Raw genomic sequence first — 21,536 nt, forward strand, 5'->3', positions numbered from 1 at the left:
ACTGGAAGAGCAAAGGCCAATAACAGACAGCCGGCTGTGTTACAGTAAAACTGGCAGAACGTGAAACTTGGAATTAAAGCCATCAGAGCCGACAAACTCTGTAAAGTTGCTCATGAAAGTTTCCTTTGCAAGGGGGACTTAAGAGGAACGGCTCAGAGAGAGGCGGCAGTCAGATGAAGAGCTGTTTATATCTTGTTTTGACAGAGGGATTATGTTTGCTTTTTTTCTTCTTATTCTTATTTTTCTTCTTAATCTTCTTCTTCTTCTCCTTTGAAGGCACCATGTAATCAGACAAGGTTTGGGGATGTATCTGTTGCAAAAATATCATAAATATATTGTTTACACACGTTTCTTGAGTCACAGTTTTTACTGTCACTTAAAAATGACACCAAGAAACTCTTATTATCTTCTTATACCCTCCTCTTATTATCCTCTTGCTAATGCATTTATTATTTATATATTATTGTCATATTTTGAGTTCTGCTGATTTCTCTTTGTGACATGTTGTGTTTTCACTCTTTTAAGTTGTTAATTTGTTTCCTAACGTTGTGTATCTGTATTACTGCTTTTGTCAGTTTCTTTTATCAAAATCTTGTTATGTACATTCATAATGATGATGTTCATGGATAGTATTACAGGACATGGTGCAAAACACACACACACACACACACAGAAATATAATATAGTATAATACAATATAAATAGATTCCTCCAGCCCCATATCCATTTCCCCCATATCTCAGAGGTTGACCCCTGACCTGTTGGATGTAGAGCTTACAAAGACACAAGCCTCATTACCCAGGTTCCTCTCTGGCAGAGCGGGGTCTTATTTACCCCCGAGGAAGGACAGAAATAAACAAAGACCACCGCTGATGGAGTGATGGAAACAAAACACTGCTGCTGTGAAAGGTTACAGTGGCCGCCATCCTGTTCAGTGCTCACTGGCTGTCAATCATAAAAAAACTCATAATGACACTCGTCTGTGGCATGGGCTCAATTATGAAAGACAGTCATTTCAGCAAATCCCATATTTTTAAGCTTAAGTGACAAAGACATGTAACAGGTGTAGGATTTTTGAGTCTTGTGAGCAAAGTAGTGGGATCTTACCACAGAAGTACAAAACCAGAGTCAACAAAACAATGCACGCTGTTCCCCAAACAGCAACCAACATTGGTGTCTTTTAAATATGATGGCAATCACTACCTACAGTGCATCCAAAAAGTATTCACAACACTTCACTTTTTCCACATTTTGTTATGTTACAGCCTTATTCCAAAATGGATTAAATTCATTTTTACCTCAAAATTCTACACACTATCCCCCATTATGCCAAAGTGAAAAATTTGCTTGAAAATTTTGGCAAATATAAAAAAAAAAAAAAAAAAAAAAAAAAATCACATGTACATAAGTATTCACAGCCTTTGCTCAATACTTTGTTGAAGTCTCCCAGTTCCTGCTGGCAAAAAACATCCCACAGCATGATGCTGCCACCACCACGCTGTAGGGATGGTACTGGCCAGGTGATGAGCGGTGCCTGGTTTCCTCCAGACATGACGCTTGGCATTCAGGCCAAAGAGTTCAATCTTTGTTTCATCAGACCAGAGAATTTTGTTTCTCATGGTCTGAGAGTCCTTCAGGTGCCTTTTGGCAAACTCCAGGCGGGCTGTCATGTGCCTTTTACTGAGGAGTGGCTTCCGTCTGGCCACTCTACCATACAGGCCTGATTGGTGGAGTGCTGCAGAAACGGTTGTCCTTCTGGAAGGTTCTCCTCTCTCCACAGAGCAACACTGGAGCACTGTCAGAGTGACCATTGGGTTCTTGGTCACCTCCCTGATTAAGGCCCTTCTGCCCTGATCGCTCAGATTGGCCGGGCGGCCAGCTCTAGGAAGAGTCCTGGTGGTTCCAAACTTCTTCCATTTGCGGATGATGGAGGCCACTGTACTTATTGGGACCTTCAATGCTGCAGAAATTTTTCTGTCCCCTTCCCCAGATCTGTGCCTCGATATAATCCTGTCTCGGAGGTCTACAGACAGTTCCTTTTTTCACTTTGTCATTATGGGGTATTGTGTGTAGAATTTTGAGGTAAAAATAAATTTAATCGATTTTGGAATAAGGCTGTAATATAACAAAATGTGGAAAAAGTGAAGTGCTGTGAATACTTACCAGATGCACTGTAACATCAGCCACATGGTAACTATTGTAACCATGATAACAAAGGTCCCTCAGCCTTAATAAGGAACCCAACCAAACCCAAACCATGACCTTGCGCTGACTCCAACCAAAAGGTTTTTGTGCCTAAATCTAAGAAAACCTCAACAATAGCAGTGTATGATCAGAAAAAGGTTTCACAGTTTTTGACGGCACTGACAAATGACAGAGGCGTCATAACCAAAAACGCTTCTGTGTGGTTCTGGATGGCAAGGACAAACAATGCATTTTGTCATTTAATTCAGAGACCTTGTTTAGGTTTCTGTCTTGATTTCAGGAGATAAGTATTGACTCTTTGGTTTAAAACTCTGAACTGAACAACTACCCCAAATGCAAAATATGCAACGTAGGTAAAACTTCAAGAACTACTGTTGAACCTGGATCCTGATCTTTTTACATCATGACTTCATGGGACCTTAAAGAGCTCTCACTCTACAATGTCACTGACTCCCGCTGGTGAAATGGATAGGCACTATATGTAGATAGATAAATGAACGGTGTCCATAAGTGACGGAGAGGGGTCACCATGGCGGAAGAACCTCTGGGTGGGACGAGGGTGAGGCTGTATGAGCAAATCAATGAGACGAAAAGCTGGTATTGATCCTGCTGGATTTATCTCCCCCAATGTCAACACGGAGCGTCAGCCTGAAGAAGAGACGGTGCCCTATTTGCCCTGAGAGCACCAGGATAAATCTCATTCTCTCCTCTACAGCTCATTTAATGAAGGATATAATGGTGTGAGTAGGCTGAGCGACTGTTAGCAGACCATTCTGGTGAATAGACAGTAAATCTTTTATCCTCCTCTAGAGTTGACTTTAATTTGCTGCTAAGCCCGAGTTATAAATCTGAAATGGCATATAAGTGGCTACGCTAACACATGGCAAATAATGTGTTCATCTTTAGTTACATGAACTTTGAAGATTTAATATTTCCAATGCAGTTACAGTCACGGTGAATAGAAACCACAAGTGGAGCAAAACCACTTTGTTTCATGCTGATTAATGACTTCCAATAAATCAATGAACACCAACATAAAAACTAAAGAGTCAATAAGTGTTAAATCAAGTTCCCAGCCCTCTCTAGCTTTAATAACAAATAAACATATCAGTCTATAACATCTCTCATCACCCTGGCGCCTTATCCAGACACAGGGGTGTCACGCAACGTCTTAGTTGAAAAACTCAAAGTCAACTTTCTGGTCAGGAAAGAACAATTCATCTTTAGAAAAATCCTCTGCGGCACTGAAAGAGCTTTTTAAGTTTTTAAAATAATGCTGAATAAGTGTTTGCATCGTGGGAAATGTTGAATCCATTGTTTTTTAATCATGGCCCATAGTAAGGACTAAAAGTCAGGATATCTCGTCCTTTACTCTGTTGAATTTTTGACCATCCTTTTTTTTTATCCTTTGGATTCACTCCAAAGAACTCTATGGGATTAATTTGGATAACAGTGTATTTAGTCAGCGGAGGAGAAACAATAGACAGATATCTTCCAGCTGTAGAGTAAGACTGCAAGACAGCGAGTAGAAGAAAAATAATGTCTGTGAGTTCCAGTTCCAGGTTTCCCACAATGCACAAAGGAAAAGGAGGAGTTGAACACAGCTGGAAAAAAACAGATGTGGATGGTAGTGAACCAGCTCCAGGAATATCACAGAATACAAAAACAATAAATAAATAAAACACAGTGACAAACCTAAATCACAGCTTGACTGATTTGCATTTTTGCATAATTTCCTGTCAGTGTACAATGGCTCAATATTTAATTTTTTTATACACTAACTGCAAAACGCTGAACTAAGCATGTGAAACATACTGTTTGTAATCAGTATAAAAGTCCTCCAGCCCACATGACCACGTAGGTCGTTTTCCGAATTAGCGTCCCGATGGTGGGAGAAGATAAACTGCCACAGATAAACTGTTAAAAGACATCAGTGAAAAATAAAGAACAAACCCTTTTTTATTGTGACATTGCTATGGTTAAGGTTTGGTTAGGTCTAGCCACAAAACAACTTAGTTAGCTTTCAGAAAAGACTGTGGTGTGGGTTGAAATAAGTGCTTCATTAAAGTTGGAGGAAGTTTGTTGTGGTTTAAGCTGTGGGATGGTCATGGATAAAAGAATATTTGAAACAGGGAAACAAACCTCAGTCTCCTGTGCAAAAGTCTCACCTATTTTCCTCTTTTCCTCCCATCATAATTACTGTGGTTTCCAAAGGGCTTTGTCATGTGATTGTAAACATATCAGTTTGGGGTATTTGCTGAAAAGACTGATGCAGTCTCACACTAAAGCTTCCTGACAGTAAACGGTACCTATGTGTCTTAATAAGCTGCAAGTACAACCGACCTATTGGCTCAACAGTATGCAGCATGAAACAGAGGCACACAGCAAGTGAGTAAGTGAACATGTAGGTCACACAGTAAACGAGTAAGCGTATGAGTAAGAGCAACTAATCAGGAACTAGCAAATGAGAGTGTGATGGAGGAAACGAGTGGTTGAATGAGTGACCGACTGTGGAAAGCTGGTGAGCTTTGACTTTTGAAGTATACAGTATCTATTGAAATCCCCAAAAATCTAGACTGAGTAAACTATCCCAAACGCACACACACAGTCACTGCATCTGCACAACTGCAGGGTTAGATAGCGCAAATAAATATATCAACAGATTTCCTCAGAATCACTTTAAGAAATCATCCTCCTCAGCAGAGCAGCCACTCACATATGTAAACCAGACCTTGATTCCTCAAGCTGTTGACTACAGTCATGAGAGAGAGAGAGAGAGTGAGCAGGAGCACTGAACAGTGGCCAGTGAACGCACACTCATTCACTCAACGCATGAATGAGTAAGTGAGCGGAGCGAGCGTTTGAGTGACTGCATCAGTCAGATGTGCCGGTAGTGCAGAAAGCTGGGGATGGCGAACGCAACTTTACACTTGGTAATGTGATAGATGAGTGAGCAAATGAGTGAGTGAAGAGGAATGAGACAGTGAATGACAAACTGATTGATCCATTGAGTAAGAGGGTTTGGCTTTGTTACCGTAACCTTCAGTGGCGACAGACACTTTGCAGTGTTGAAGAGCAGAGGGAAGTGTGTGTGTGTGTGTGTGTGTGTGTGTGTGAAAGGCACCTCCAGAGGTTTGCATTGATCACTGGATCACGCGGGGACACTGAGGTAGTTCAGTCATGCAGCGGCCAACAGGCAGAAAAGAGGCCAGTATACACATACAACACAACACCTGCGCACACACACAAATGTGGTGCAACTCACACATGATTTCTTTCCACCTTCCACTCCCTTGAAACTGCATATACACACACAATGAGTATAAACAATGCATCTTTTGTAGGATCAGTCCCTCTCTCTCTCTCTCTCTCTCTCTCTCTCACACACACACACACACACACACACACACACACACCACAGCAGATTAGTGTTTCTGCAGCTGGCCCAGTGTGGGACGGGACACCAACTGGGCTCTCTGTGGATGCTGTTGAGTCGGTGACTTGTCATCCGTCCTTACGGAGTGACTGAAGACTGATGGAGAAGGATGAGCCCTCAGCTGTTATTTCTGCTCATTACAGCTCACTTCATTTGGATCCTTAACCACAACACCCAGTTCCATGCACCAGACCCCCGCAGGACAGAGACCACCACAGAGGTCAAACTAAACCTCTGTTATTGTGGTCATAGGAGACCACAACAACAGAGAGGTGGGGAAATATGAAGAAAAAATGGTATGTGGTGTAAATACTTTTTGGGGGTTGACTGGGTAACAGGGTTAGGTAACAGGGTTTGCAGGAATGAGGTGAAATGTGGCTGTGTTTCAGGGTCAGCTCAAGGTTATTTCTGGTTCCCTGGTGGGCAAACACCTGATGTAAGTGAAAAGAGCATCACTCCCAAGGTAGGACCACTAACTAGGAGTTGCTAGGAGACGATGATTTGTGTGTGTGTGCATGTATGTGTGTGAGCTTGTGTCTGTTCATTGTCTGGAGGACCCATCTGGTTGTTTAAAGTACATCATATGTTGATATTGACAGGTGCTCTGTTGTCTGTGGCTTGTGAGACAAAAATGGAAAAAAAAAAAAAGAGCAAGTGAAATGTTGGAAATGGAACAAAAACCTTTTTTTAAAAATACATGAAAGGGGTTCAAACATTAACAAACAAACACACAAACAAACACACACACACACACACACACACACACACACACACACACACACACACACACACACAAATCATCATCTCGAAAAAAAAAAATCTAATTTATCAAACCGAATCTCTAGTTTGTTTTTCTCAGACATTGGGGTGTATCTGAGAAAAACAAACTAGAAAGTGATTTATCTTAAAGGAGTACTACACCGATTTAGCACTGAGTTCCTACAACCTCGTCAAAATCACAATGGACTGTTGACTTAAAGGATCAAAATCGACGCAGCGCAACGAAAGATATCATCCTTTTTAATTCCATGCATTTTATTTCCAACACCTGCCACTGGTTGGAGATTCGGGTGTGTAATGATACAGTAGTGGTGGCTAATGTAACCACCAAAGGAGAAGACCACTGAGAGTCCTTCTTTAACTTCCTTCATGTTGTCTCTGCTCTCAACTAACTCCACAGGCATCAGAAACAAGTTGGGGAAAACATAATCAACCAGTCAGTTACAGCTGTCCCCATGTGGTATCTTCATTGATGCTGTAGCTCTGACATGCAGATAAATTTTTCAGGAGGTGCACGCTAGCTGAGTTGCAGCTTATGGTGTAACCTTGGACCCTGCACACACAACCACTGTAGGTATGGAGAAGGCCGCTAGAGTATAAATCCGACTTAACTTTAACTTTTTAAACTTGTATCCTCTGCACTGACCAACGCTGACTCACTTGTGTCAGTGACTTCCTTTGTGGAGATGTATCAGACTTCATGCAGCTCCCTCTGGATCCACAAAATGCTCTTATACAACTTTTTTCACATATACAGTAGTGATCCCCAACAACAGTCGATGGAGTTCCCCTTTAAATATGTCCATCTTCTATACATGGTCCTTGGAGCCAATAGCTAAGAAAATATCCCCAGGAGTTCAGTGTTATTAGAGACAGCAGCCTTGTGTACAAACAGAAAAATGCATAGTGTTCTGTATGTGTGTGTGTGTGTGTGTGTGTGTGTGTTCTTACAGCCTGGCCATCTGGTCAAGCACCTCACGGTGGATAGATATATCATATCCGATCATGCACAACTTGTTTGGGGCCTTCCCAAAGTTCCAAACTGATTTATGCGGGAGCGTGACTCCCGCACAAGTTAACATTTGCGTCATCCTTTTGGCAAACAGAGAGAAAGGGAGGGAGAGGAAGAGAGAGAGAGAGGGATGAGGCCTGTCCTGAACCTTGTCCAAACTCTGCAGGCTGCCACTATGAAGGGTATATTTTTTATCAAGGTCTGCCAGCTAGGCTGCTCTGACAGTTCTATCTTCTGTGAAAATACAAACACAGAGAAAGTGAAAGAGAGGGAGAGTATAGAGGAAGAATGGCGGAGAGTCTTGTCATCTGATTTTTGCCACTTACTGACACTCAGCGTTTTACACAACTTCTCACAAACTGTTCAATAAATCACAGAAAAGATGATAATATTCACATGCAGCCGATTCAGAATTAAGCAGGTTTTCCTATTTTACGCTGCCACACTGAACACAGCATGGTCACCTCACTTACATTGTTGCAGGAAATGAATGCAGCAATGTCCTGTGGTGCTACATATTGTAGTGTGTACAGGTCTATTAAGACAGGCCATTCTATTGTTATTGATGCTCTTATTTAGTTAGACATAATTCAATTCCAAAATACAATATCACTCATTCATCACGTTGAGGGTTGACATTTCCATCAGGTTATTGATGCACATTCAGGTGAATTTAGTAAAGTGTAAAATCATATACAGATGTGTAGTTGGCTAAATATGATCATGATTTTGTCAAGAGACACAGAACAGTAAATCACAGAGGCTGCACAAAATGCAATCAGCTTCCCGGCCTACACATGTAATCCTTATCCATTTGTGAAATAAATGTTTGGAGCTTAATCATACTAAGTCACATTTCAGGCACAGCAGACGCTCGCTGACCATCGCTGAATCAGTGATGATTTAAATCTGCTTTAAATCACTCACACAGAGTTTTTCTCAGCCTCTGACAAATGCCATGCAGTTTGTTTTATCTCAGAAGCTTTATTCAGCAGGCCCCCTTTTTCCCCCTCTGTTTTAGTGCACTGTCGATTAAAGGGCTGTGTTATTCTATATCAAGAGCCTGTTATAGCAGCAAATGCCATATTTGTGATGCTCTATTGATCCCTGAGGGGGGAATTTGTCTTTCAGTCTGGCCCAGCTCACAATGATGTGAGGAAGAGGGTCCTCTCCTCTGAAACACCTCAGAAGTACAAAAGGGGTTAAGATTCATCTCAAAGATGCGAAAAGAGAGGGAAGGCCCTGCAAGGACAAACTATCGATCCTCTCCTGGGTGTACTGCCAGTGTTTCATAGCGAGGTTCATAATTTCCACTGAATCGTACATCTCTTTCTCCCTCTGCCCCCCTTGTCTTTTGGTCTCTTTCTTCCTCTGTTGCCCTAAAACCAGAGCAGAGGTGTGAATTATGTAAACCCAAATGGTCGTCATTCACCTCTGAAGTGTGAATTACAGTGTCCTGACTCCCTATGAACTCATTATACACATCTGTTCCTGTGTTGGCACTACAATGGTGTTAGTTACTTCAGTGGTTTCCAAAATTAGGCGGGTGGCCTTTGGGGTTCTTGAGGATGTTGTAGCGGGTCCTCAGCAGTATTAATTAATCTTTCCCTTCACATAAGCTACAGTGAATATGGAAAGTATTCAGACCCCTTGACTTTTTTCACATTTCCTTATGTTGCAATCAAAAACATTCATTTTTTCCCTTCATCAATCTACACTCAATACCTCATAATGACAGAGCAAAAAACAGATTTTTAGAAAAAAAAATTTAAAGGAAGAATTGAAATATCACTACTCTCACAGCTTTTGCTATGACACTTGAAATTAAGCTCAGGTGCCTCCCATTTCTCTTGATCATCTTTGAGACCTTAACTGGAGTCCACCTGTGGTCAAGTCAATTGATTGAACATGACTTGTGACATGACTGAAAAGCACACACCTTTGGCTCCAGAGAAGCTTTCCAAAGTTTAAAATAATGAGCCAGAAATTGGTGTGAGACTTATATAAGGCCTCACAGCCCTTGTCTACAAATTGTGGCCATGTTAACTGGAGAGTGATTTACTTTTTCTTGTTTGATTCAATTATTTTTCAATTTCTGAAAGGGTAAAATAATCTGTAATTTTGTGGGTACAATGGACTGTATTTCTATAGTCTGTGAATATTCTCATTTGTCCAGGTCATAGTATCTCAAAGGAGTTTTGAATCGAAAGCAACTGGACTTGGTTATTGCTTTCAATTCAAAACTCCTTTGAGATATTTCTATAGTGCTTTTCTAGTCTATCAACCAATCAAAGTGCTTTACAATATACATGTATGCGTCATTCACATGCACATTCACACACAGACGGCGCAGCATCACGAGCAGCTGGGGGTTCAGTATCTTGCTCAAGCCACGCCTCCCCAAGACACAGTAACTTAACACCCGGCTGTGAAGCAGTGTTTTATCTCCCTCTCTGGTTAAAAGCTTGAAGGCTGTTTAACCTCTGACCACGCCCAACATCCCTGATTGTTGAGGTCGGGGAGGTTAAAAGTGTGCTTTGTTGCACCTGTAACCACACCCCAACTGTGATGTCGAGGTGTAGCGACACATCGTGGAGAACATGTCTACATCACTGCAACAAGATGAGGAGTGGAACCACTGGAGGTGGGCTAAAACAAGACTTTCAGAGGGTGCTTAGAATTACTGCCTCATGGTTGTACATGTATATGCATTGCACTGTTGCCTCACAGCGAGAAGTTTCTGGGTTTGAATCCTGGTTCTGTGAAGCGTTTGCATGTTTTATCATTGCCATAGAGCCTCAGCAGATGACAGTTTGCAGTAGTAGGCTCCAACAGTTTTAAATTCTCCCATATGTTGATATGTATGAAAAGACCCAAAATGAACACTATAAGTGGATTACTATGAGTAAATTGTTTAAATAGCATTTGTATAGGAATGATTACGTCTGTTTTTTAACACATTGGTATCAGAAATTCAGGTATTGGAATTGGTATTGGTGAGGAAGAAATGGTATTGGACCATCTCAAGTCACAGTAACCTTAACCTTTAACCACCAAAATCTAATCAGTTCATCCTTGAGTCCAAGTGAATGTTTGTGCCAAATTTAAAGCCACTGCCTCAAGGCATTTCTGAGATATCGCACTCACAAGACCTGGACGGATGAATGGATGGAAAACCTGAAAACATCATGCCTCCAGCACAGAGGCATGATAAAGGTCAAAATCGAAGCAGCAGAGGCCAAGGTTCAAGCTCCAACTAAGCTGCAAGTCAATAGTGTCTTTTATTAGAAGACCTTGCATCCTGAGTGCCCTCATTTTCAGACCCCACCCCTCCAGGTTGTAACGAAGACTTTCTGTTAAACAAGACTATGTATCAATCTAGTCAAGGGCTGGACCATGTATGGGTGTTGCGCCATGTATCTCGGCTCCTCAGGAGCTGCCGGGAAGTGGAACTGTGCTTCAAGTTCACTCCATTCCGGCAAATAGACTACATTTATTACATGTACCAAAATTGCTAAAGGAGGCAGAGGAATAACTAAATATTAAATACACGGAGCAAGGGAGAGCGTGGAAGTGGGAGTTAGAGAGAGAGCGCCATCGGTAACTGCTACGCTAAAGAAGTTAGCACATCTGAAAAGCAGAAATGCCAGCAACCAGAAATTAGACAATACGCTTACTGCAGCAATAAAAGCCCTGTTAAGAAATAAAGGGTTTCTATCCCCTGAAACACTAGAGGGCTTTTAAATTGAAACAGTTACATGAAATGTTGTATTTGTATTAATATATAATGCAGTAACTTTAACAGGGCAAACAGTTGTGGACCAAAAAACCAAGCTTCCTACTTAAATACCAGCATGACTAATTAAACATATCAAACAGAGGGAATGAAAAATAAAGACCTGTTACCTTCTGCAGTTAAGGTCACTATTTGAGGAAATACAGCGGTTGAAATCTGTTGTAGATCTGCTGTAAAGGCTCCTGGTGATGTTATAGAAACTGTTTGCACCAAATCATGTTGAAAGAGAAACGGCCAGTGGGAAAATTCTAACACTCAGCCGACCAATGGTTTAACGCCATCAATCACTCAACTCAGTCACTGAGTCAGTCACGGACATTCACAGATGTAGCTCTGGCCCTTGGCTGGTCCGACTAAAAAAAAATTGATCTAAAGCTCAAGCTGACAAGATATTCTGGGTCATTTTTTCAAACTTTGGAAAGCTTCTCTGGAGCCACACAAAACATTATGGGACAGATTTTACAGACTGAGCATTACTCAGTCGCAGTTGTTAAATCGGGAGGAGGATAAGGGTTAAGTTGATTAATTAAACCTTAACCACATTCCTTAGTGTTTACCAGCTGAAATCCAAACTCGTCCCTGCTGCATTGCTGTGCTAGCCACCCACTAGCTAGCAGTTAGTTACTCACGCCGAGCCACATTTGATTGGATACATTCATGTAACTGCCAGGTGTTGAAGATGAACTGTTATTATATATATAATATTGTCACATTTTATAAGTAAAGAGAAATTTTGATATAAAAAAAAAAATACCCAAAACACAATTTACAAAAGGACACAGGACTGGAACTTTGAAAATATCTATTTTTCATTTCACAGTATCTTTAAAGGAATATACAGTACCAGTCAAAAGTTTGGACACTTCCCCTTCACTTGAAAAAGATGTACACATAAACAAACCTATCTGTGTGAAGCAGAAGATGTTTTTTCCTACAATGCCATTCACTTGGTGACCCTTTGACCGAAATGTGCTTAATTTTGCAACTCCACGGGCTCCTAAACCATAGAAATCCTAACAAAAATGTGGTGAAACTGACAAAAAGTGAGGTGTATTAATGTATGTGGCCTCCTATGTATGGAAAGTTAAAGGCCCAGCACCATGGACAGCACCACTCTGCTGCAGGGTGAAAGCATCACACAGCGCCCAGTGTAAATGTGAACTATAGCCTACATTTAAGTTCAGATCCACTGATAATTCTGCACAATAATCCTATGGAGAATTAAAATCACATACTGCAGGCTGAAGACAGAAAAAAAAAGAATATCTCTAGAAAATATTGTGTTATTTAATGTTGCAAGAAACTTTAAGGTTAGTTGACAGGAGATGAATAATGCAATAAAGTAGGATAAGGTCACTATATTGCACCGTCCTGGGATAGCAGAACAATATCATTTTCGGCCTCAATGAAAACATCGTGCACAGTACGTTTGACACATCTGGACACACTAAGGGCGAGAGTACAACAATGCCGAGCCCCAGTTTTTCCTGCTGGTCCTTTAAGCCGAGCAGGGCGCAGACCGGACCTGGTTGGGGAACAGTTTGGAGCAGGAGCGGAGTGGGGAAGTTGCACCGCCCCGGTTCAGGCAGCAAGACTGGAGCAGATAAAAGCTCAGATAGTGATTGAAAGTGATGGTAAAAGGATTTAGCCTCGGCATTAACTGAGAGAGAGAGACCGAGAGAGAGAGAGAGGGAGAGAGCGGGGGAGGGAGTGAGGAGAGGGAGGGAGGGTGATATTTTCCATAAAGCCTTTTTTTCTCTCTCTCTCTCTCTCTCTCTCTCTCTCTCTCTCTCTCTCTCTCTCTTTCTTTCTGCCCTTGAGCATCCCGGGTAAACCCGAGCTTGTAAAGTCGGGAGAGGAGGAGGAGGAGAGGGGGCAAGAAGGGCGGGAACAAGCATTTCCTCAAAGTCAATATTTTATACTTTTGATACTCCTTGACGCTGGATTTCAGTCCTCTTTTCCCCCCGCCGTGCCCAGATCTAGGACACCGATCTACCGTGCGCAGCCATCCACGGTGTGATAAAAAAGTATCCGGCAGGAGGCAAAAACAAACAGCGAGCCGGGCGGGCGGATGACGGGAGCACGGTGAGGACCGCGGCGGGGAGCGAGCACCGTGGATGATCGGGGAGAATCTTTTTGGCCAAAGAGGGGGGCACGTACACGTACTCCATCGTCAGGGAAAGTGCTGACCTGTCTCACGGATGCACGTCAGAAGTAAGTGCTTTATCTGGTGTGATAAAACATTTCGCAACACGATGCATTTTGCTCAAGCTCTTTGAAGTCTGCACCGAGAAGCTGCTCTGAGTTCTGCACAATATCCGGACCGCACCGGGGCAATCAGAGTGGTGAGGACACTCTCAGCTTCATTCACACTATTTTGTTTTTACAGAAACGCGTTAAGGCATTAATGTGTGAATATGTAATACACATATAGTGGGAGCGATGCTGCAGGGTGGGATGCACTACTGGGGAAACTGACACACCCCTACAAGACTGTCAGCGCCGGGAAATTGCTTTGGCGACTTCACTTGACAACTGAAGTAAGTCGGAGTCCACAGGGTAGCGTGGGATAGGTTGCGCAAGGACCTGGCTTTCTGTCAGTGTGGGATGACGGTCGGATTATGATCAATGAGTCCAGGTTGCAAGAAGAAAAAAAAAAAATGTCACCGATATTCATTAATTTATTCATGTATTCAGTTTAAAATCGAGTCTTAATTATAGTGAATAAATAAATCTGGTAAGATCTACTTCCGCCGCAGTTTGTTTTGCTTTAAGTTCACTATTAAATTAATGACAGTATGCTGAAGTAAGACAGGGCAAAGAGCAGGCCTGTTCACAAACTCTCTAACAAATGGCATTTGTTTTAAGAAAAGTCTTTCCCTCTCCTTTTCTTTTCTTTTTTTTTTCTCTTTTTTTTTTGCAAAATTTCCCAAATTTGAAGAAAACGGATGATCCAGGCTATGAAATGCCTCTCTCGGGTGGCTATTTCTTGCAGTGCATTTATTAAACATCTGTAGGCTCCACGTCGAGCAATGGAGAGCCGTAAGAGGAATTACAACTCCTCCACGCACAGGCGGCACCCGGCAGAAACACGTGTTTTTACGCACAAGGTTATCCACACTGTGCGGCGCTTTTTCGTGTTAGATTTCACCGACTGCACCGCAGGTTCGAGGTGGCTTCATCCAAACTTGTTTTCCTCATAACCAGCTGCCTGTGCCGCGATTTACTACAGTGCAATTCAAGAGTTAATTATACTACAAGATCCACCCACCCGCATGTATGTTGCAAAAGACTGACATTAAACTTTTATTGGTGCAAAAGAGAAGTACCGTGCAGGGTAGATTATATCTCAGGCTGAGTTCTGAAAAATATCACAGAAACCGTCTTGCATTTGCAGAAAGATTATAGGATGAGGATTCATTACCCATCCCACTAACTCCCTGCTTCTCTCACATTTGTCCCCGCTTTGCCCCAGGACAATCAGAGGAGCTCGGCCAGTCTAAAACGTCCAATGGATACACCTGAGGACGCAGCAACTTCTCCTTCCTCCTCCCCGACCAGCTCCACTGTCTGCCTGCAGGACGCCGCTCTCTGAGACATGGATCCGCGTTAACGTCTCCCACCCAACTCCCTGCGACACTATGGTTAAAGTGTATGCCGAGATTCATCTCTGTAACATTATCCGCCTCTCCATCTACCGCCCATCTTCCTCAGGAAGTCAGCCGTCAAAACAACAAAGTGTCCCTCTCTCAGCTCTCTGGGGGCCGTCGATTTTTGTGAAGAGACACTGAGTGAAAGTCGCAGATACACTGTTCTCCTCTCATTTGGGGGATTTATAAGCCTGGAGGCGACTTGTGTCAATTTACCTGCACCCCCCCCCCCCATTCACAGAACAGCAGTATGGTGGTAGGGATGTGCACTATTTCCCTATGATCACCGCTTCACCTCTCCTCTGAGCTCCGTGGCCCCCCCAACCCCCACCCTGCACCGGACCCCGCTCCAAACACCCCCCAGCCTGCCATGCTCCTCCAGGCCTTATTGCTGCTGCTGCTGCGCTGCTTGGCCTCCACTCTGGGCCAGTACGAACTGTGCAAGTCCCTGGTGAGCACGGATGAGGGCTCGGTGTGGGAGTATTACGCGTGTCAGCCCAAACCCGCGTCCATGAAAGACTACATGCGGATCAAGGTGGATCCGCCGGGAATCACGTGTGGAAACCCGCCGGAGAGGTTCTGCACTCTGGTAAGTTCATGTCGGGATTTGTTTGGCACCATTTACACTTTAATTATTAACTTTAAAAAAAAAAAAAAAACGTGGTCCAAGCTTGGAGAAAACCTTCATTAAAATACAGTTAAAATATAGTTCAAAATGTAAAAAAAAACAAAAAACAAAAAGCTGAAGCAGAATATTTTGGGAAATCACCAAGATCACAAGGTCATGCAGTTAAGCCACAAAGTGACAAGTGAAAAGTGATGACACGCAGGAAAAAGGGTCTAATTAAGGTCAGAGGAGAATTTACACTAAGCTACAGGGATCTAATAGGGATGTGCAATGACTTGGCATGGCCCCACTCCCTCAGAGAGGTTTGGAGGTGTTGTTTATATTAGTATGGACTTGGCATCCTGGAATCCGGTTTGATTTGGGCTCCTAACATTTCCTCTTGTAAAATGCACATGGCGGGACCTTTTTAGTTCCAAGGACAGTGAAGGGTGAGCTGCAGGAAAACTCGTTAAAATGTCTGCTACAGCAATATTTAAAACACTTTAGCCTGCAGGCTAGTTCCCATCCCAGCTAATGTAGGTGTAATAATTTGTAATAAGGGTTATAAAATCATTGTGATCCTAAGAAGCCTGCAATTCAGCTTCCCCCTGTCTTCTCAGTGGAAAGTTTTATGTTTGACTCACAACATTTGACTCACTGTCTGTGACAGACAGTGAGTTTGTCCACTTGATGATCGCCCTGTCCACTCACTGAGTTGGCCGGTGATGAAGGTGCGAGACCTGTCTCAACAAGCATGAGTCAAAATTTCACTAAGAAGTGTTTCTAGAGTGTTGAGGCCCAACTACATCACATTATACAGTCATGTCATGCTGTCAATTAGCTGTTTGTATTCTGTATGACTGGAGATTTGTTACCTTGAGACACATTTTATAAACAACCCTCCAGCCCGGTCTCCCTCCCTTCCTCCTGTTGAGACTAATAACAGTACATGGGGTCATCTGACAGGAGCAGGAAAGGATATTGTGCTCCTTGGATACCTAATGGTTAATGATTTGTTTAATGAAGAAGTAGCGGAAACCACTGTCGTCTTCAAAAAGCCTCTCCGATGACTTCTCTTGAGAGGGGAGACGGACAGAGGCAAGGGAAAGGGTGGGTGGGGGGGGTGAAGAAAGATGCTTACTGCCATAACGTATTGACGTCTGCCCCCTAATGGCCCCGGCCTGGAAACTTCTATAACTATGTTTCTGAGTGAGCAATGATGAAATATTGATGGGCTCCTTAATGGGCTTCCTTACAAGGGTTGGCTAGCGTTGCTCCATCCCAAGGATCCAGAGTGAGCTGCCCGGCTGCTGAGAGAGAAAGAAAGAGGGGGATGGAGGGCGGGACAGGAAGGAGTCTGGTCTTAGTCAGCACTTTTACATCGGACAGGGTCTTTATAGTGGAAAGTTTTGGTTCTTCTCAGGTCATCTGCAGCTGTGGGGGTTGAGCAGGGCACCCTGGTGCACTAGCTGGGGATTTAGAGAGTGAAGATGCTGTGAGATGAAAGTTTACTTAAGAAGAGAGGGATGTCAGACTCCAATTCATACATAATGAGAAAGTAAAGTGGGTTTAATTCTTATTTGAAATATTTTTTGGTATCATTTAGGGTCCTGTTCTGGCATGTAACAATCCAAATTTTTTGGCATACATTTTGGGTCAAGAATCACAGAGCATCTACATATTATCTACATATTATCTTCCCCCTAAAAGAGGATTAATCTGTCTGTATGCTCTTCAGCAGGGAATCAAGGCCATCACAGCTTCTCTCCTCCTTTCTTTTGGACACACCAACTGGGTATTGGTTGAGGGTTATTGGTATACAGATCATTTATTTTCAGGCAAGCAGCATTTTTTCTCTCCTCTTCCTCTTGCCCCCGGATTTGGCAGCTTTACAGAAAAGCCGGTTTCTTATCTAATTGGTGTACATTTACATTCACTCGCTCATTCAGCAATCCCACAAGTGAAGGGAAAGTCAGGGTACTGGAAAAAAGACTGCATCACCCAGTGCGCAGAGCTGCTCATCCTTAATAAGACTTGAGACATACTGCGGAAGATGCAAAATAACCCCCCCAATCCCCCACCCCTGCTCTCCCCCTATGAGCGCTACAGTGTGTTCGCAAAAACTATGGAAGAATTCACTTTTGGGGGGTTTTGATGTTGAGGCATACTGTAGCTTCCCGTGTTTGCATTGGTTTACAGTAGCTTTTGGTCTCTCCATCTCCACAGGGATGCATTTTTTCTATTCTATTTATCTCTCTTGTTTCCCGGGAATGCAGCATCTTTTCTCCTCAGCCAAACAGGCCGGCATGTTGGCGTCTTTCAATGTGACGGGCTTCTAGCACTTTGACAAAGATGCTACTGTCACTAGTGCTGTGTTTGGAGCTTCAGTAGTTTCTTTGGAGTTTCTCTTTATGATAGCTACTTTAGGGCCTTTGCTTGCAGTTGAGGATGATGGAGTAAGGAGGTTTAAGGGGGGTGAAGCAGTGTGTTGCAGAGGGGGATTGCTAATGATGAGGAAGAGGTGAGGAAGATCCAAGCTTAGCTAAGCAGAAAGATGAAATCAGACCACAGTTCCACAGTAGTACAAACTATGTCAATATAAAAATGCTGCATTCAAAAAGGTCTCGCTGTGCTGTTGTTTGTTATTTCACTTTTTTTGGTTTTGAACCGAAACCTTCAATCAGCCGTCTCCCTTGGGGCCGAGAACAGAGAGCAGCCGAATGCAAATGGGATGCGTGCATGTGTGCAGGAATGTACAGTGTGTGTTGACGTTAACAGGGACCAGCAGGTGTGTGTGAAGGATGTGCACGAGTTGGCCGACAGTGCACGGTAGTATGTCTAAGAAAGACAAAAAAAAAACCCCAAAAAAAACAACACACCTTCCTGTTCCACAACACATTTGCCTGTTTTAGAAGGTAGAAATCAGCCAGCTCTAAAAATAGACATGAGAAGAGAGAGAAGCCGCGCAGCAGCGGAAGGGGAGCATGCAGGAAGGGGAGGAAGATGGCAGCTGGTAGTGTGGATCAGTGCTTCCCAGACTGGGCCTATGGCCATACCTCACACTCCCTGCCCAGTATAGTCCTGCCAGGTCCAGCAGTGGGCCATCAAGGCCACGCAAAAAGGGCCACCTACATCCAGCAGTGGGCCATTCCTGATGCACCTCCCTGGGGTAAAAGATAGCCCAGGTGGCCAGTGTCCTAATAATACACCCTTGGAGGTGAATTCGGGCACAGCGTGAGCAGGTCTGACTGTGTAGGGCATAATTAACGATGGGAATGGAGAGAAAGAAACAGACAGCTACAGTGAAGAGAGCGACAGAGAGAGAGTGACTGTACAAACAACGGAGGTGGGGGAGGGTGTAGTGATGTAATGGCATGGCTTGCTTCCCCATTAGGACACAGTTGAAAGTGATCAGAGTGTTTAGATGTGTTGGCAGAACGGGAGGATAGTTATAAGTGAGATTTATCCCAGACTCAGGTGATACTAAGAGGGATTGGCTGCAAACCGTTTCACCGGTCAGGATCTCAGGACTGACGGTCGTTTGGTGAGGGCAGACCTCATCTATTGAAGCTACAGAGCCAGTGTTTGTGGATGTGTGAGAGAGAGAGACTACCTACATTATTTTGTCAACCTATTTCTATCCCTTCTGACTATTGTTCAAGACAAAACTTTGCCACCACCTCCATTGCAGAGATTTGTTAAATAGAGAAAAGGGCGAAGAACACGAGCCTCCTATAGCTTTCCAAAAAACTTAAATGCAATAGAATCCAAAAAGAAACACAGAAAGTAGTCCTGTGGCAGTGCCTGTAGCTAAGTATTTGAGATTATTTCTGTTCAAGTGTTCAGCAAGCTGTAGGAAAATCTATGCAGTACAACGCTGCTGATTTCGATGCCATACTAGGTCAAAAACAATGTTGTGTCGTGGCAAGAGGCATGATTCTCTCTCTTCCAAAATACATTTCTGCAAGAATTTGAGGGATTTTTATTCAGTGTTTACTTTTGGTCAGACTCAAAGGCAAAGGCTTGAAATGATTTCTCTTAAAATTTTCTAGAAATCCGTAGGGAGCTTATGCTCCTTGACCCAATTGGAATTTTTTTTGCCCAAGTCCACGTTTCACAAAAACCTCTACAATAGAAAAAAAGTTTTCTTTAAACATCTCCAAAACCTAAAGGTAAAGTGCGCTGATTTTACACATCAGTCTGTTTACAGTTCTTGGGGAATGTTACTGCACAAGTGAAAAAAGTTGTATAAAGGATTTTTAGTTTCGTAAAATCTGATAAATTGCCTCAAGTGATGTCACTTGAGTCAGTGTCAGCTGGGGCAAATTTAAACATGAAAAAAGAAAACTTGTAATGTGGAGTTAGAGAGAAGTGAGCTTACCAGACCTCTGGTGACATTAGCCACAACACTGGAATACCTGACTGAACTGTCAACAGTCGAATTGCATTGTGGGTAATGTCGGCAACAGGTTTTTATAATGAAGAAAAATGCATGGAATTTAAAAAAAGACAATATTGCTGGTTCTGCAGCATGTTATGGGAGTGTAAAGCTAAATCTGTCGGATAAATGCAGAAAGTATTAATTAATATAAAGATCTCTGACACACAATCTACATCTCAGTTGTCTCAAAGCTTAAACTCAATTTCTAGCTCGTCTGTCTTACTTTATCTACATCTCCTCCTTTGTGATTGTTTCAGATTTAATAACGGACATCAATAAAAGATAATAGCTTTTACCTGAACTGATGTTATCAGTGCACTTAAAGGAAACAGTAACTCGTCCTGATATTTTGTTCTTTCTGTGCCTTGTATCTGCTGTAAATGTTACTTAAATTCTAACATGAGTTCCTAATATAACTCATCCTGGTCTGACTGTGGTGATCTGAGCAGGACCAGCCACTGCTGCTGCTTTAGAGAGGCATGGTGTCCCCACTCTGTCCTCCTTCCCTCCTCCTCCAGCACAATCATACATGCCCACAGTAAACATTTACTTTTGCTTGCACGCACACACACACATACACACACACATACAAAGACATAAACAACACCCACCGACGCAAACACACACCTAAGACACATTTGCACTTGCCAACTGCCGCTTTGTACAGAGTGAGACATCTTACAGTGAGCGATTAATCACTGTTTCTGGTAATTAAAAGGCAGGTATATGAGCTGTAATTCAACAAAACTTGTTTCAGGAAACACGCACACATACAGACACACCATCTTCACTCAGGATAACAAGAATCTCCAGTATGATGGAAAAACCCTCCAACACAATAAAAGATTAATGTTATAAGTGAAAAAGCAATATCCCTTTCTCTTCCCCTCTGTGGCCTTTTTAATGGGAGGGTCATTTCATTTGATGTTTCTCCATAACAAAATAAATTGTGTTCTCTGAGTGTGTGTTCCTACCTTTATTCCCCTTGCTAGCAATATACCTTAGAAACTTCTATAAGTGGAGGAAGAAATAAAGAGGAGACAGAGGGCAAGGCAGGGACTGGAAATATTTTGGGTGGACAGAAATGTTCGTAAAAAGTGAGGCAGGATGACACGCAGAGAACAAGTTTCTTCATGCTTTACTCCTGCGTAGATGCATCATGGCAGCTTACTATTTTCACAAGCAACTGTTAATGTTTTGTTACTGCTGTTCTGCTCAAAAACATTGCAATAATTCACTTCTAAACTGACGTTTCTGTGAGAGGATTTTTCAGGTCAGAGAACGCTCTCATTTTTAGCCGCGGTCTCACAGTCACGAGCGCAGCAGAGATAACTCAGCGATGAATCAGACTTGAGCAATTGAGGACTTTATCAATGAGTGTTTGGAATCACATTGTTATACCGCAAGTGAAAACAAGGAAGTCACTCATGGTAGGGGCATCATGGCGGCTGTTGTCGTGGAGACAGGATCCCAGCGAGGATAATTGCTGGAGGGGCTTAGCATTGCGGGCCACCTGCCGCAGCAGTTGGCCCGGGATCTGTGTGTGTGTATGTCTGTAAGTGTGTGTGTGTATAAGAGAGAGAGTGTGTTTCTGTGTGTGTATCCTGGC

At 42.9% G+C, this 21,536-nt stretch overlaps 2 protein-coding genes across 5 annotated transcripts in view; one reads left to right on the forward strand and one right to left on the reverse strand.

The window, feature by feature from the left end:
• rapgef1b (Rap guanine nucleotide exchange factor (GEF) 1b) overlaps positions 1-21,536 on the reverse strand; it is a 200,089-nt gene that overhangs the window by 114,384 nt on the left and 64,169 nt on the right. The window lies entirely within an intron of this gene.
• The window catches only part of ntng2b (netrin g2b), a 64,141-nt gene continuing 55,245 nt past the window's right edge, over positions 12,641-21,536 (forward strand). The window contains exons 1-3 of one of the 4 annotated variants that reach the window (XM_071466916.1): positions 12,641-13,443; positions 13,619-13,769; positions 14,705-15,468. In XM_071466916.1, coding sequence (XP_071323017.1) covers positions 15,250-15,468 — 219 coding nt within the window. In that variant the 5' untranslated portion in view covers positions 12,641-13,443; positions 13,619-13,769; positions 14,705-15,249. The other 3 variants (XM_071466919.1, XM_071466917.1, XM_071466918.1) reach the window with 3 other exon arrangements.

Source organism: Trachinotus anak, unplaced genomic scaffold (genome assembly GCF_046630095.1).
Source record: "Trachinotus anak isolate AG129_WGS33_773 ecotype Australia unplaced genomic scaffold, CSIRO_AGI_Tana_v1 ptg000028l, whole genome shotgun sequence".
Lineage (NCBI taxonomy): Eukaryota > Metazoa > Chordata > Actinopteri > Carangiformes > Carangidae > Trachinotus > Trachinotus anak.